Genomic DNA, 14,663 nt, shown 5'->3' on the forward strand with positions numbered 1-14,663 from the left:
CAAACGCATCCCAGGTGGGGAAGGGAGGGTGCAGAGGAGAAGGAGCAGTTTTACCTTTCTCCTCGTCGATGTGGAACACGCCGAGACCAGAGCCATCACGGATGGAATAGCGGATCCGCCCATCGCGGCCCACGTCCTCATCCCGGGCGGACAGCGTGAGCACAGACGTCCCCACGGGTGCATCCTCCCGCACGACCCCACCCACTGCGAAGCTGGCAAAGACCGGGGGGTGCAGGTTCTCGTCAACATCCACCACCTCCACCTCCACGTGGCAGGTGGCCGACAGCGCCAGTGGCCGCCCCTTGTCCCGGGCCCGGACCGTCAGATTGTACAGCTGCCGCGTCTCGAAGTCCAGCGGCCGGACCAGGCGCAAGGCCCCACTCAGTCTGTCCAGCTCAAAGGCCCCTGCGCCCGCCTCCAGGAGACCATAGCGAACCTGGCCAGCCGGGCCGAGGTCAGGGTCACGGGCTTCCAGCCAGGTGACCAACGCCCCCTCAGGCAGGTCCTCTCGCACCCGGACGCGCTGGAGGGGTGGGATGCAGACGGGCGCATTGTCATTCACGTCCTCCACCGTCACGGTCAACAGTGCCGTGGAGCTCAGCCGCGGCCCCTCCTCCGCCTGGTCCCAGGCTGCCACTCGCAGGACGTGCACAGCCTGGGCCTCACGGTCCAGGGCCCTGTCCAGCCACACCTCGCCCGTGGCGGCGTCCACGGAGAACTGGTCTGTGTCTGAGAGCAGTCTGTAGCGCACCTCACCATTGGGCCCCAGGTCCCTGTCCTTGGCCTCGAGCCGCACCAAGACACCACCCGGCTCGACCGCTTCACTCACGGCTACCTCGTATCTGTCCTGGTGGAACTTGGGCCGGTTGTCATTGGCATCCAGAATTTGGATGCCCAGCAGCCGCCAGGCCGCACGCTGTGGGATCCCCAGGTCAAAGGCCGTCACGTTCAGCGTGTACTCGGCCTGCGCCTCACGGTCCAAGGGGGACAGGACCCTCAGCAGGCCAGACTCCACATCCACAGTGAAGTGGCCAGCATCGTTGCCCCCAGAAAGGGCATAGACCACCTTGCCATCAAAGCCACGGTCAGCATCGCTGGCGTTCAGCTGGGCCACAACCGACCCCACTGGGACCGCCTCGCTGACAGCCACGGCCGCGGGCAGCCCAGACCAGAAGCGCGGAGCGTGGGCGTTGACAGCGGGAGCGGGCACCTCCTCAGTCTCAGCCCCAGCCCCGGGGTGGACAGACCGCCGGTCAGCCTGCAGGAGTTTCTGGGCCAGCATCCGGGCCACGCCGGTCTCCCGGCAACGCAGCTCAACGGGCCGGCCGGGTGCCGTCACAGTCACGTTTATGCGGAGAGGCACGGATGCATGCTCCCCATCTGTGGCCAACACACGCAGGTCGAAGGGTCCCTTGGGGGTGCTGGGGCTGATGCCCAGGGGCTGCCGCAGGGAGAGGACACCAGAGCCGGGGTCCAGGTGGAAGAGGCCAAGAGGGTCCCCGGCGTCCAGCCGGTAGCGCACCAGCTGCAGCTCATCCGCATCGATGGCAGACAGGGTGGCCAAGGGGACGCCCAGGGCCTGGTCACGGGGCACAGCAGCCTGGCAGTCCACACGCTCAAAGAGTGGTGCGTTATCGTTCAGGTTGAGCAGCGTGAGGGTGACGAGGACCTCGGTCTCGCGGCGGAAGGGCCGGCCTCGGTCCGAGGCACGCACACGGATTGTGTAAATGCGGGGCACGAGCTCGTAGTCCAGCGCCTCAGTGGTGCGCACCTCACCGGTAAAAGGGTCCACACTGAAGGGCCCAGGCACGGCCTGGGGAAGGCTGTAGGTCACTTGTCCGTCCTCGCCCGCATCGGGGTCTGAGGCCTCCACACGCGCCACACTGGTACCCGCCGGTGCATTCTCCTCAAAGGTGGCCTGGTATGCAGTCTGAGCAAACTCTGGGGCGTGGCGGTTGGAGCCCACCACCTGCACTAGCACCCGGGTAGATGCCCGCCCATCAGCAGTGGCCACCCGCAGCTCCAGGTGGGCCGGGGTCCGGGCAGGCAGGGGCTCGCGCGTGCTCAGCAGCCCCGTACGGGGGTGAAGCTGGAAGCCTGTGCCGCCCGTGGAGCTGGCGAGGACGTAGCGCAGGCTGGGGGAGTCCGGCACGGCCCTGACCACAGCCACCAGGGTGCCGGGGGGGGCGAAGTCGAGGACCCGGGCCCGGTAGACGTCTTCCTCGAAGTGGAGGGGTTGGGAGCCGGCCCCAGAGGGCGGTGGTGAAAGGCGGAGGAGGCGCACGGCAGAGGCGGCACGGGGGGGGCTTCCACCATCCTGGGCCTGGAGGCTGAGATTGAAGCCTGTGGGGTGATGGGCCCAGTCCAGGGCCTTGATATTCTGGATCCAGAACTCCCGGACGCCGGGTGCCACGCGAACGGCCCGAAACAACCCGAGCGGGTCCCCCGCCACGATGCTCAGCGCAGCAACGTCCCGGCTGGGGCCCACGTCGCAATCCTCTACGGTGACCGTGGCAAGAGGGGCGGCCCCGGCCGGCTCCCCCGGTTCTGCCGCCCCCACAGACCCCAGGTCCACGGTCAGGGCCGGGACACAGGTGTCGGCAGGCTCCACCCGGATAGTCAGGCGGGCCAGGCTGCTCACGCCGCCCCCACCGTCCCCGCCACCTCCGTATAGCCTGCGGCCCCGGTCCGCCGCTAGGACATCCAGCTCGTAGCGCGGGGTCTGGGTGTGGTCGAGCCGGCCAGTCAGCACCACGACCCCACTAGTGGGGTGGATGGCGAAGGTGTCGCTGCGCTGGCGGAAGCTATAGTAGAACTGGCCGTTGGTGCCAAGGTCGGCATCGGTGGCGCTGACCCTGGCCACGCTGGCGCCCGGGGCCGTGTCGTCGGGCAGCGCTGCACTGTAGGATGTTGGGGAGAATAGCGGCCGCAGATCGTTGGCATCCAGCACCCGTACCAGCACCTGGGCCTGCGCCTGGGCACCGCTGCGTCTCTCCAGCGCCTGCACTGTCAGCACGTACTGGTCCCGCACCTCGCGATTCAGCACTGCTGCGTTGCCCGCCTTGGTGCGCAGGCGCAGAAAGCAGAAGTTTCCGAGGACCAGCTCCTCTGCCTTAAACAGATTCTCACCATCGCCGGCCACGATCTTGAAGCGCAGGTCCCAGCGCCGGTCGGCCAGCACCACGCCCATCCGGGCCGGTTGCCCCACATAGGTCCGGGCAGCTGAGTTCTCGGGCACCGTGACGTGGTACTGGGGCTGCGTGAACCGGGGGACGGCGTCCAATGCTGTCGCCTCTCCGGGGCCCTGACCTCCCTCACTAACCCCCAGGCGCTGGAGCAACAGCAGCAGGAAGATGACAATCCAGTGGCCTCCCATCTCGTCCACTGCAGGCGACCTGGAACAGACCAAAGCACAATCAGTGACCTCCCTGGGTGGGGCCCATCTGAGCCATGGGAGTGACCAGTCCAGTGGGACTGCTGGCCTAGCACTGCTCTGCAACTGCACTCATGCCCCTGGGGGAGAAGTGGTCCTGGGCTGGCCCCAAACATTTCCCAAGCACTTAATACAGTGCTCCATACACAGTAAGTGCTCAATAAATACCACTGAATGAATGAATGACTAATGAGAGGACACTGGCGAGTTCCGCAGAGGGACGGACCCACCACAGACACATACACATAAACACAGCCACCCGTGACTCCGCTGCTTGTCCCCACATGACCCCGAGGACCCACAGGCCTCAGCAGAAACAGGACGCCCTCCGCCCGTGAGTCAGGCCATCGTCCTTGTGGATGGTCTGTCAGTCCTACAGTGGCTGCCTGCCCTGTGCCCATCTTGGGGATGTCACGGCCCAGGGTCCAGCCACAGGCTTTGTGCCAGGCTCACTCCAGAGCCAAACCCCATTGTGCTGGCCATAGGCGGGGTGGGTCTGACGGTCGTTTCGGACTACTTTTCTCCTCTCCTTAAGGACACCTGCTCCAAGGGTGCCAGCTCACTTGATCCCCAAAAGACAGGAAATCTCTGTCCTCCCCCTTCTCCCCTTCCTATCTCCTCCCTGCCCCCCCCCCCCGATCTTCTCCCCTTTCTGCTCTCCCTCCTCCCGTTTCTCCATCTCTTTCCTCTCAACCTCCAGCCCTCCCTCCTTCTCCACTCTCTCTTCCACCTCTTTCCTTCCTTCCTCCCTCTCCTCCTCCGCCTCCACCCCTCTGGGTCCTCCCTTCCTCACTCAAACCTAACATTTTGGAGTATTTTAAGCAGCCCAGCAGCTCCCACCCCCAACCCTCCAATTAGTCCCGGCCCTTCCGCCAGACTCCATGTGACGTGGCGAAAGCTGGAAACGGGGCCCATGCCTGACACCAGCCCCTGTGCCAGGGCAGCCAACAGGATCAATGCTCCTGTCCTTCCTAGAGCTCACAGTTCACACTCCCTGTCACTCTAGACTGTTAGCTCATTGTGGGTAGGGAATGTGTCTGTTTACAGTTACACTGCATTCTCCCAAGTGCTTAGTACCATGCTCTGCACTCAGTAAGTGCTCAAGAACTACAACCGACTGACTGTAAGGGGGAGAAACATGAAACCCCATTTTACAGATGAATAAACTGAGGCACAGCGAGATTAAGAGCCTTGCCCAAAGTCACACATCAGCAAGAGGCAGGGCCAGGACCCAGGCCTCCTGACTTCCAGTCCTGGGCTCTTTCCACTAGGCTTCACAGCTACTCCAGCGAGCCTTCCCTAGGGACAAAGCATGGCCACAGGTGGCTTTGTGCCAGACCCCAGAGCTCCATCCGCACACCGCTTTTGTGATGAGGTGTACGCCCTGGGATATCAGGAGACACACCGAGCATCCACATTTTCTAACTATGGTCCCAAATCTCAAGTTTAAATCCACAGTCCACTGGCAGAACAGGGAACAGGAGTCTGGCTGCTAACCACTGTTCTTGGCCCTGGAAAGTCACCTCATCCCACTTGCCCCAACACCCAGTACACTGCTCTGCACAGAGCAGACACCCAACAATAATAATAACACTTACTGTGGTATTTGTTAAGCACTTACTATGCGTCAGGCACTGTACTAAGCGCTGGGGTGGGGTGGGGTGGGGTGCTCTGCACACAGTAAGCACTCAATAAATACGATTGAATGAAATACGATTGAATATTAGAGAAGCAGCGTGGCTTAGTGGAAAGAGCACGGGCTTGGGAGTGAGAGGACATGGATTTTAATCCTGGCTCCGCACTTGTCTGCTTTGTGACCTTGGGCAAGTCACTTCACTTCTCTAGGCTTCAGTTACCTCATCTGTAAAATGGGGATTAAGACTGTGAGTCCCACTTGGGACAATCTGATTACTTTGTATCTACTCCAGTGCTTAGAACAGTGTTTGGCACATAGTAAGTACTTAAATACTAAAATTATTATTATTATACAAGCAAATCGGACTGGACACAGTCCCTACCCAACAGGGGGGCTCACAGTCTCAATCCCCATTTTACAGATGAGGTAACTGAGGCACTGAGAAATAAAGTGACTTGCCCAAGGTCACACGGCAAACAAGACGCAGAGCCAGGATCAGAACCCATGACCTTCTGATTCCCAGGCCCGCACTCCATCCACTACGCCATGCCGCTTCTGCGTCTATCATAGTGCCCTGCACATGAGAGACGCTCAACTAATGCTGAGGTTTCCAAGGTATCGGATGCCAAAAACATTTGACCTTCTCTTCCAAGACCCTGCAGCTGCCCCAGACCCTTCCCCCTCCCCACTCTGGCCCCTCGGGCCCCTCTCTAGCCAAGCCCGCTCCGTCTCAGGGGCTGTCCAGAAACCAGACGAAAGCACAACTGGGCCCCAAGAGGGTCTGTAGGAATCCCCTGCAGCCCCGGGAGAAGCAAAATGGGAGTGAGAGGAATCCGTGGGAAGGTTTCCGAGGGTGACGTTTGGAAAGATTAAAAACTGATAAATTGCTTTAATGAATGGTTTTAATTAGACTTTTCCGTTGAATGCTTTCCCTGCAGCTCGTTAGAGCCCCAACAACCCTAAAGGTGTGGGGGTTGGAGGTCATTCCCCCTCCGGATTCCCATCCTGCTTTGATCACTTGGTCTCACCAAAGGGCTCGGAATACTGGTCCCACCAGACCCTTCAGTAAAAGGAAAACAAAATGAGGAAGAGGGCTCAGAGTCCCAGCCCGACCTGAGTGTGTTGGGGGAGGGGGCCAGGGTGGACAACAGACAAGGACGTTGTTCTCCTGGCACTGCCGCCTGGCCGGACTCCCCTTTTCGCCTCCCAGGGCCCCCATCCTGGGGGCTGCCATGATTGGGGGGAAGCAGGGAGCAATGGGGCCCGGCCGGTGAGCACACCCTGCTGCCATCCAGACCTCCCCCAGATGGCTGGAGAGGGGAGGGGGCAGGTGAAGAGCAGAGGATGCTGGCAGTCCAGCCCCTAGGATAGCTGACTGCCCTGAGGCTGAAGGAGAGAGGAAAAGGGTGGGGGGGGGGGGGAGTGGGGAGCCAGTTGAGGCCGACGGGGTCCAGTCACCTACCCACCTCGCTCTGCTCTGAAATCAGCCTCCAGTTTCCCTTCCAGTTTTCAAGACAGCTTAAAGTTTAACCTCCCTGTCCCCTCACCTACTCCTCCCAGTCCCACCCTACTCCACCAAGCCCCCTCCCTGGCTGAGTCCCTCCTCTGCCAGGCCCAAATACACCAGTCATGGAAACTGGGCCCCTGGGAGGGCTGACTGTAGGAGGGGGCTGTAGCACAGCATGAGGTGTCTGCTTCCTTGGGGGTGGAGAGGGGTGGGGTGGGGGGGGAGGAGGGGGCGGTCAATCAATCGACACAAAAACTCTTCTGAATCCAGTATAAGATCCCCAAGGGCAGGAAACTGATGTCTTGTTACTGTGGTACCTTCCCCAGTGCTTACCGTGGTACTCTGCACAGGACAAACTCTCAATTAACACCACTGACTGAGTCAAGGCAGCCATCTCTGCCCTTGGGATGCCCGCACTCTAACTTGACAGAAAGCTCCCTGAGGACAGGGACTGTATCTACCAACTCTGTTGTACTGTACCATCCCCAGTGCTCAGTACAGGACTCAGCATGCAATAAGTGCTCAACAAATACCACTGAGCAATATTGACGGATACCAGGAGAGACAAGAAGGCATAAATGGCTAAACAGTGAACATCACAGGCACAAAGGAAAAAGAAAAAACCACAAAAATGAGTGGGGAGAGAGAAGGGGGGGAGGGAGAGGGGGAGAGAGAGAGAAAGAAGAGCAGAGAACAAGAGACAGAGACAAAGAGACAGAGAGAAAGAGAGAGGGCACCCAAGGGGTGGTGGTCATAATAATAACAATAACAATAATAATAATAATAATGGTATTTAAGTGCTTACTATGTGCCAAGCACTGGGGTAGATACAATATAATCAGGTCCCACATGCGGTTCACAGTCTAAGTAGGAGGGAGAACAGGTACTGAATCTCCATTTTGCAGATATGGGAACTGAGGCACAGAGAAGTGCAGTGACTTGCCCAAGGTCACAAAGCAGACAAATGGCAGGGCTGGGATTAGAACTCATGACCTTCTGATTTCCAGGCCCATGCTCTATCCACTACTACATGCTGCTTCTGACCTGATTATCCTGCATCTACCCCGGGGCTTTGTACAGTTCTTGGCATATAGTAAAGGCTTAACAAATAATTGTTATTACTTATTATTAATGGTATTTGTTAAGCACTTACTATGTGTCATACATTATACTAAGTGCTGGGGTAGATACAAGCTAATCAGGTTGGATACAGTCCATACCCTACATGGGGCTCAAAGTCTTAATACCCACTCTACAGATGCGGGAACTGAGGCAAAGGGAAGTGAGTGATTCAACTAAATTCACAGAGCAGACAAGTGGAGGAGTCAGGATTAGAACCCAGGTCCTCTGACTTCCAGCTCCGTGTTCTTATCATTAGACCACTGCTCTCATTAGGTCTCACCAGGCCTTCTCTCTTCACCTGCTAGAGGAAGGAGATCTAGGGGCCCCTCCTGGGTGTTCATAAATATGGGAGTGGATGGGGGTTTGGGAACCCTTGGGATCTGCCTGGAATGGCTTAGGCCAGGGCAGCTGGGAGCATGTGAGAGACATGTTCGGACATGAAGCCAGTGCTCCTAATCCCAGATAGATGGGGTAAGAGGAAGAATGTGTGCATGCATGTGTGTATGTTTATGTGTGTGTATGTGTGTGTCTGTTGGGGGAGACAAAGGGGGGAGATAATAGGACCCCCCCCCCCCCAACACAAAACCAGAAAGGCTGTCCCAAATCCACAGGGGCAGAGGACGGGCATTCCAACGGTCCTTCGGCTGTCCTTCCCTGACCAGTAGCTTTTGTTATAATAATTATGGTATTTATTAAGCACTGGCAATGAATCCAACTGGGCGTTAGGTGCTGGGGCAGGCATGGATGGGATGCCCTCCCCAGAGAAGCAGCATGGCCCAGTGGAAAGAGCCCGGGCTTTGGAGTCAGAGATCAGGGGTTCAAATCCCAGCTCTGACAACTGCCAGCTGTGTGACTTTGTCAAGTCACTTCACTTCTCTGGGCCTCAGTGACCTCATCTGTAAAATGGGGATGAAGACTGTGAGACCCCCGTGGGACAACCTGATCACCTTGTAACCTCCCCAGCACTTAGAACATTGCTTTGCACACAGTAAGCGCTTAATAAATGCTATCATTATTATTATTATTACAATTGCTGAGTATCCCAGCCCCAGGGCACTACTTGGTGCTCTAGTTACCACCATGGGGCACCTGTTGTCCAGTGTCCTAGTTACCACCACAGAATACCCGCTGCCCTAGCTACCGCTGCAGGGCACCCACTGCCCAGTCCCTATATACCACTGCAGGGTACCCTCTGCCCAGTGCACTGGGCACCCATTGCCTCATGTTCTAGTTACTGCCGCAAGGCATCTGCTGTCCCAGTTGCTGCTGCAGTGCAACTGCCAGGTGCTCTAGTTTGCCATAGGGCACCCACTGCCCAGTGCTCTAGTTACCACCACACGGCACCCGCTACCCAGTGCCCCCATTTGCTACAGGGCACCCACTGCCTGGTGCTCTAGTTACCACCACAAGGAACTGATTGCCCAGTTCCCTAATTTGCCACAGGGCACCCTGCTGCCCAGTGCCCCAGTTTGCCACAGGGCACCCCCTGATCGGTGCTCTAGTTACCGCCACAAGACACCCACTGCCCAGTTCTCTAGTTTTCCACAGGAGACTCACTGCCCAGTGCTCTAATTACCATTACAAGGAACCAAATGCCCAGTTCCCTAGCTTGCCAAAGGGCACCCACTGCCCGGTGCTCTAGTTACTGCCACAAGAAACCCACTGCCCAGTTCCTTAGTTTGCCACAGGGCACCCGTTGCCCAGTGCTCTAGTTTGCTATGGGGCACCCCCTGCCCAGTGCTCCAGTTACTGCCACAGGCCACCCGCTGCCCAGTGCCCCAGTTTGGCACAGGGCCCCCATTCATTCATTCATTCACTCAATTGTATTTATTGAGCGGTTACTGTGGGCAGAGCACTGTATTAAGCACTTGGGAAGTACACTGCCCCGTGCTCTAGTTATCACCACAAGGCACCTATGTCCCAGTTCCCTAGTTTGCCACAGGGCACCCATTGCCCAATGCTCTAGTTGCCAGCACAGGGCACCCGCTGCCTGGTGCCCCAGTTAGCCACAGGGCACTCACTGCCCGGTGTTCTACATACCACCTCAGGGCACACGCTGCCCAGTTCCCTAGTTTGCCACAGGGCACCCACTACCCAGTGCTCTGGTTTCTACCACAAGGCACCCGCTGCTCTAGGACGGCATGGCTTGGTGGCACGAGCATGCGTTTAGGAGTCAAGAGGACGTGGGTTCTAATCCCGGCTCCGCCACTTGCCTGCTGTGTGACGTTGGGCAAGTCACTTCACCTCTCTGGGCCTCAGTTATCTGCAAAATGGGGATTAAGGCTGTGAGCCCCACGTGGGACAACCTGATTACCTTGTATCTCCCCCCAGCGCTTAGAACAACGCTTGACACATAGTAAGTGCTTAACAAATACCACTATTGTTATTAGTTCGCCCCAGGGCAATGATTAGTCCTAGAAGAGCAAACACACACACCCCCAGCCCCCACCCCGGGCTGGGTCAGTGTGGTCCGTGGCCCTTGGCCCAGTGCCCCCTTCCAGTGCCCCTCAACGCCAGCCCCAGGCCCAGCCCCGCCCGCTGCATTCCAGGCCCTTGAAACTGCAGCGGAAAGTTTTGGCCTTCGCCTCCTCCATGGCTTCTTTCTCCAAACACGAGATCCCTCGCGGGCTGCTCTGTCTGTCTGTCTGTCCATCCGTCCGGGGCAACAACCGTCCCTCGCCCCGGGTGCACGCTGCCCCCTGCCCCTCCCTGAGCCGCGGATTTGGGGAAGGCCGGGGATGGGGGGTGGGGGGCCCAGCCGGGCGCCAGGGAGTCGGGGGCTCCTGCAGCACAAAGCCAGGCCAGACCCCTGGGGAGAGGCCGGCCGCTGCCCAGCGCCCGCAGAAGGCTCGGGCCCGACTGTCCGGCCCGGGACCCCCGCGGGGGCGGAGAAGGGGGGCCGGGGGCGGGGGGGAGGGTCACGCGCAAACCGGGCATCCTTTATTCCCCCCCCCCCGAGGACTAAGCTCTTCGGGGACAATGCCCGGCCCCAGCCCCGGCGCCCTCCCCTCGCCGAGAGGCCGGGCCTGCGGGCCCGGGGAACAAGGGGGCGGGATGGACCGGGGCGGGGGGGGGGGCAAGTGGGGGGGGTCCCCCATCCCTTTGCCTTTCCCTATTCCTGCAACCCGGGCGCCCCCCACCTCCAGGCCGCCCAGGGGGGCTGTCCTGCTCAACTTTCCAAACTTTCCCAAACTTTTCCAACTTTTCCAAACTTTCTCATTTTCTGAAAGCTCAACAGTTGGAAAGTGAAGGGGGCTGGGGCGTGGGGGGGGGGAAGAGTAGGCGGGGGCCTAGTAAGGGTCTATGCGAAGCCCACCCCCCCAACACACACACACACACACACACACACACACCTGTGTCCCTTTTTCCCCCAGGCCCCAACTCACCTTCAGCGTCTCGGAGCCCCGGATGCGGGGCTGAGTGTCCTTGCCTCCCGCATGGAGCCGGCCGGCCGCCCTCCGGCACCCCGGTGTCCTCTCCAGCCCCTCCCCGCCCCGCCGTCTCTGTCTCGGCACATTGCCCAGCGCAATCATCCCGCTCCGTATCCCTCCGCTCCTCCTTCCCAGCCGGACCTCGTTTCTCCGCCTGGAAAGTCCACAATCACCGGGGGGGAGGTGGGGGTGGGGACAGGCTTGGCGCTTGTCCGGGTTGGATACTGAGTCTGGAGGTGGAAGGGGGACAGAGGCTGGGGCTGTTGCATTGGTAATAATCATAATAATAACGGTAGTTGTTAAGCGCTTACTATGTGCAAAGCACTGTTCTAAACGCTGGGAGGATACAAGGTGATCAGGTTGTCCCAAGTGGGGCTCACAGTCTTCATCCTCATTTTACAGATGAGGGAACTGAGGCACGGAGAAGCGAAGTGACTTGCCCAAAGTCACCCAGTCTAGACTGTGAGCCCACTGTTGGGTAGGGACCGTCTCTATATGTTGCCAGCTTGTACTTCCCAAGCGCTTAGTACAGTGCTCTGCACACAGTAAGCGCTCAATAAATACGATTGAATGAATGAATGACAAGTGGTGGAGCTGGGATTAGAACCCACGACCTCTGACTCCCAAGCCCGGGCTCTTTCCACTGGGCCGGATTGGGCAGGGGTCTGCCAGGGGCAGACCCTGGCCTGGGTTTGAGCAAGAGCAAGGCTAGGGGCTGGGGTTGACGCTAGGGCTTAGACACAGAAGGAGGCAGGGACAGGGGCAGGCCGGTCTGGGCCGGAGTCTACTGGGGCAGACTCTGGCCTGGGTTTGAGCAAGAGCAGGGGTAGGGGATGGAGCTGGGATGGGGATCATCATCAATCGTATTTATTGAGCGCTTACTGTGTGCAGAGCACTGTACTAAGCGCTTGGGAAGTACAAGTTGGCAACATAATATAATGGATAGAGGCTAGACTCCCTTTTAGACCCCCCTTTTTAGACCCCCTTTTAGACCCCCTTTTAGACTGTGAGCCCACTGTTGGGTAGGGACTGTCTCTATATGTTGCCAATTTGTACTTCCCAAGCGCTTAGTACAGTGCTCTGCACATAGTAAGCGCTCAATAAATACGATTGATGATGATGATGATGATAGTGCAAAGAGGGAGACAGGGGCAGGGCCAGGCTGGTCTGTGTAGAGGTCTTCCAGAGGCAGACACAAGGGCTGGTTTGAGCAAGGGCAGGGGCAGGAGCCAGGGCTGGGCTGAGGTCTGCCAGGGACAGGGGCTGGAGGGGTTTTTTTGATGGCATTTATTAAGTGCTTACTATGTGCGAAGCACTGTTCTAAGCGCTGGGGAGGTTACAAGGTGATCAGTTTGTCCCACGGGGGGCTCACAGTCTTCATCCCCATTTTACAGATGAGGGAACTGAGGCACAGAGAAGTGAAGTGACTTGCCCAAAGAGTCACACAGCTGACAATTGGCGGAGCCGGGATTTGAACCCATGACCTCTGACTCCAAAGCCTGGGCTCTTTCCACTTAGCCACGCTGCTTCTCAGGAGTTGGAATGGGGACAACGGCAGGGGCTGGTGCACAGATAGAGGGAGACAGGGCATGGCCAGGCTGGTCTGGATAGAGGCCTTCCAGGGACAGACACTAGGCTGGGTTTGAGCACGGGGCTGGAGCTGGGAGTAAGGCTGAGGTCTGCCAGGGACAGGGGCAGGAGCCGGAGAAGAGATGGGGGCAGAGGCTGGGGCTGGGGCAGAGGCAGAGGGAGATGGACAGGGGCAGAGGTCAGAGCCAGGCCAGGGCCGGGACAGATATAGAGAAACAGCGTGGCTCAGTGGAAAGAGCGTGAGCTTTGGAGTCAGAGGTCACGGGTACAAATCCCGGCTCTGCCACTTGTCAGCTGTTGACTTTGGGCAAGTCACTTAACTTCCGTGGGCTTCAGTTACCTCTTCTGTAAAATGGGGATTAAGACTGTGAGCCCCACCTGGGACAACCTGTTCACCTTGTAACCTCCCCAGCGCTTAGAACAGTGCTTTGCACATAGTAAGTGCTTAATAAATACTATTATTATTATTATATTGGGCTGGGGACATGTGAGCTGGGACCAGGGCTAGTGTTGTCCCCAGAGTCTCCTGGCTCTGCACAGGTCTGCACAGGGTCTACTCTGCCACTCACCCCCCTGCCATCCGGAGGAAGCCACTGCACTCCACATACTGCACAACACACCTGCTGGTGCCCACAGAACACACATGTGTGTGAGGACACAGACTCTGGACTCCAGGACTCTGTCAAACCCCAAATCCACTGACAGCAGCACTCAGGGTCCTGACTTTGGGATCCTGGGTAACACACATCCACCCTGCACATACACAAAGCCCATGTGCCCCTGCACACTCCCCTTGCCCACTGTCATATACCACCCACACTTCGCACACACTGGACTACATATACTCTAAAATGTTCCCAAACATCTAGGCAAATACACACACACAGATACATTCACTCCCTCACACACACTCCAAAATACATTTGCCTAACCTACAATCACACACCCCAGTGCGCGCGCACACACACACACACACACACACACATATCCTAAGTGCTCAATAAATACAATTGAATGAATGAAATACCCCCAGAAACATTCATGCACACACGACACCCCCCCCCCCCCAGTAATTATGGTACTTGTTAAGTGCTTACTATGTGTGGAGCACTGTTCTGAAGCAGCATGGCTCAGTGGAAAAGAGCCTGGGCCCCAGAGTCAGTGGTCATGGGTTCAAATCCCAGCTCTGCCAACTGTCAGCTGTGTGACTTTGGGCAAGTCACTTAACTTCTCTGTGCCTCAATTACCTCATCTGTAAAATGGGGATTGACTGTGAGCCCCTGTGGGACAACTTGATCACCTTGTATCCCCCCCCCCAGCACTTAGAACAGTGCTTTGCACATAGTAAGCATTTAATAAATGCTATTATTATTATTATTATTATTATTATTATAAGCTCTAGGGAAGATACAAGTTAATCAGGTTGGACACAGACCCTGTCCCACTTGGGGCTCACACTCTTAATCCCCATTTCACAGATGAGGTCACCGAGGCCCACAGAAGTCAAGTGATTTGCCCAAGGTCACAAAGCAGACAAGTGGCAGAGCCAAGATTAGAACCCAGGCCCTTCTGACACCCAGGCCCGGGGTCTATCCACTAAGCCACGTGCCCCCCCCTTCCATCCCCTGTGAGACTGTGAGCCCACTGTTGGGTAGGGACTGTCTCTATATGTTGCCAACTTGTACTTCCCAAGTGCTTAGTCCAGTGCTCTGCACACAGTAAGCGCTCAATAAATACGATTGATTGATTGATTGATCCCCTGGCTCCCCACACAGCCCCGCAGCAGAGCAAATGGATGGCGGGAGCATCGGGAATGCTGGTGTCGGTAGGCCCATGGCCCCCTGCTCAGCTTTCCGGCTTTGCCATGGAAACCGGGAAGAGGTAGGGGGGACCTGTGCCCAGAAACCCAGACACAGAGACCCCTCCGGCAACCCCGAGAGCCCT

At 57.8% G+C, this 14,663-nt stretch overlaps 1 protein-coding gene across 1 annotated transcript in view; it reads right to left on the reverse strand.

Annotated features, from left to right (window-relative positions):
- The window catches only part of FAT1 (FAT atypical cadherin 1), a 58,851-nt gene extending 47,692 nt beyond the window's left edge, over positions 1-11,159 (reverse strand). The window contains exons 1-2 of the mRNA XM_038754942.1: positions 11,085-11,159; positions 55-3,395 (exon numbers count right to left, since the gene is read on the reverse strand). Coding sequence (XP_038610870.1) covers positions 55-3,376 — 3,322 coding nt within the window. The 5' untranslated portion in view covers positions 3,377-3,395; positions 11,085-11,159. The remainder of the gene's footprint in view (positions 1-54; positions 3,396-11,084) is intronic.
- Between the last annotated feature and the right edge of the window lie 3,504 nt (positions 11,160-14,663).

Source organism: Tachyglossus aculeatus, chromosome 12 (genome assembly GCF_015852505.1).
Source record: "Tachyglossus aculeatus isolate mTacAcu1 chromosome 12, mTacAcu1.pri, whole genome shotgun sequence".
Taxonomy (NCBI): domain Eukaryota; kingdom Metazoa; phylum Chordata; class Mammalia; order Monotremata; family Tachyglossidae; genus Tachyglossus; species Tachyglossus aculeatus.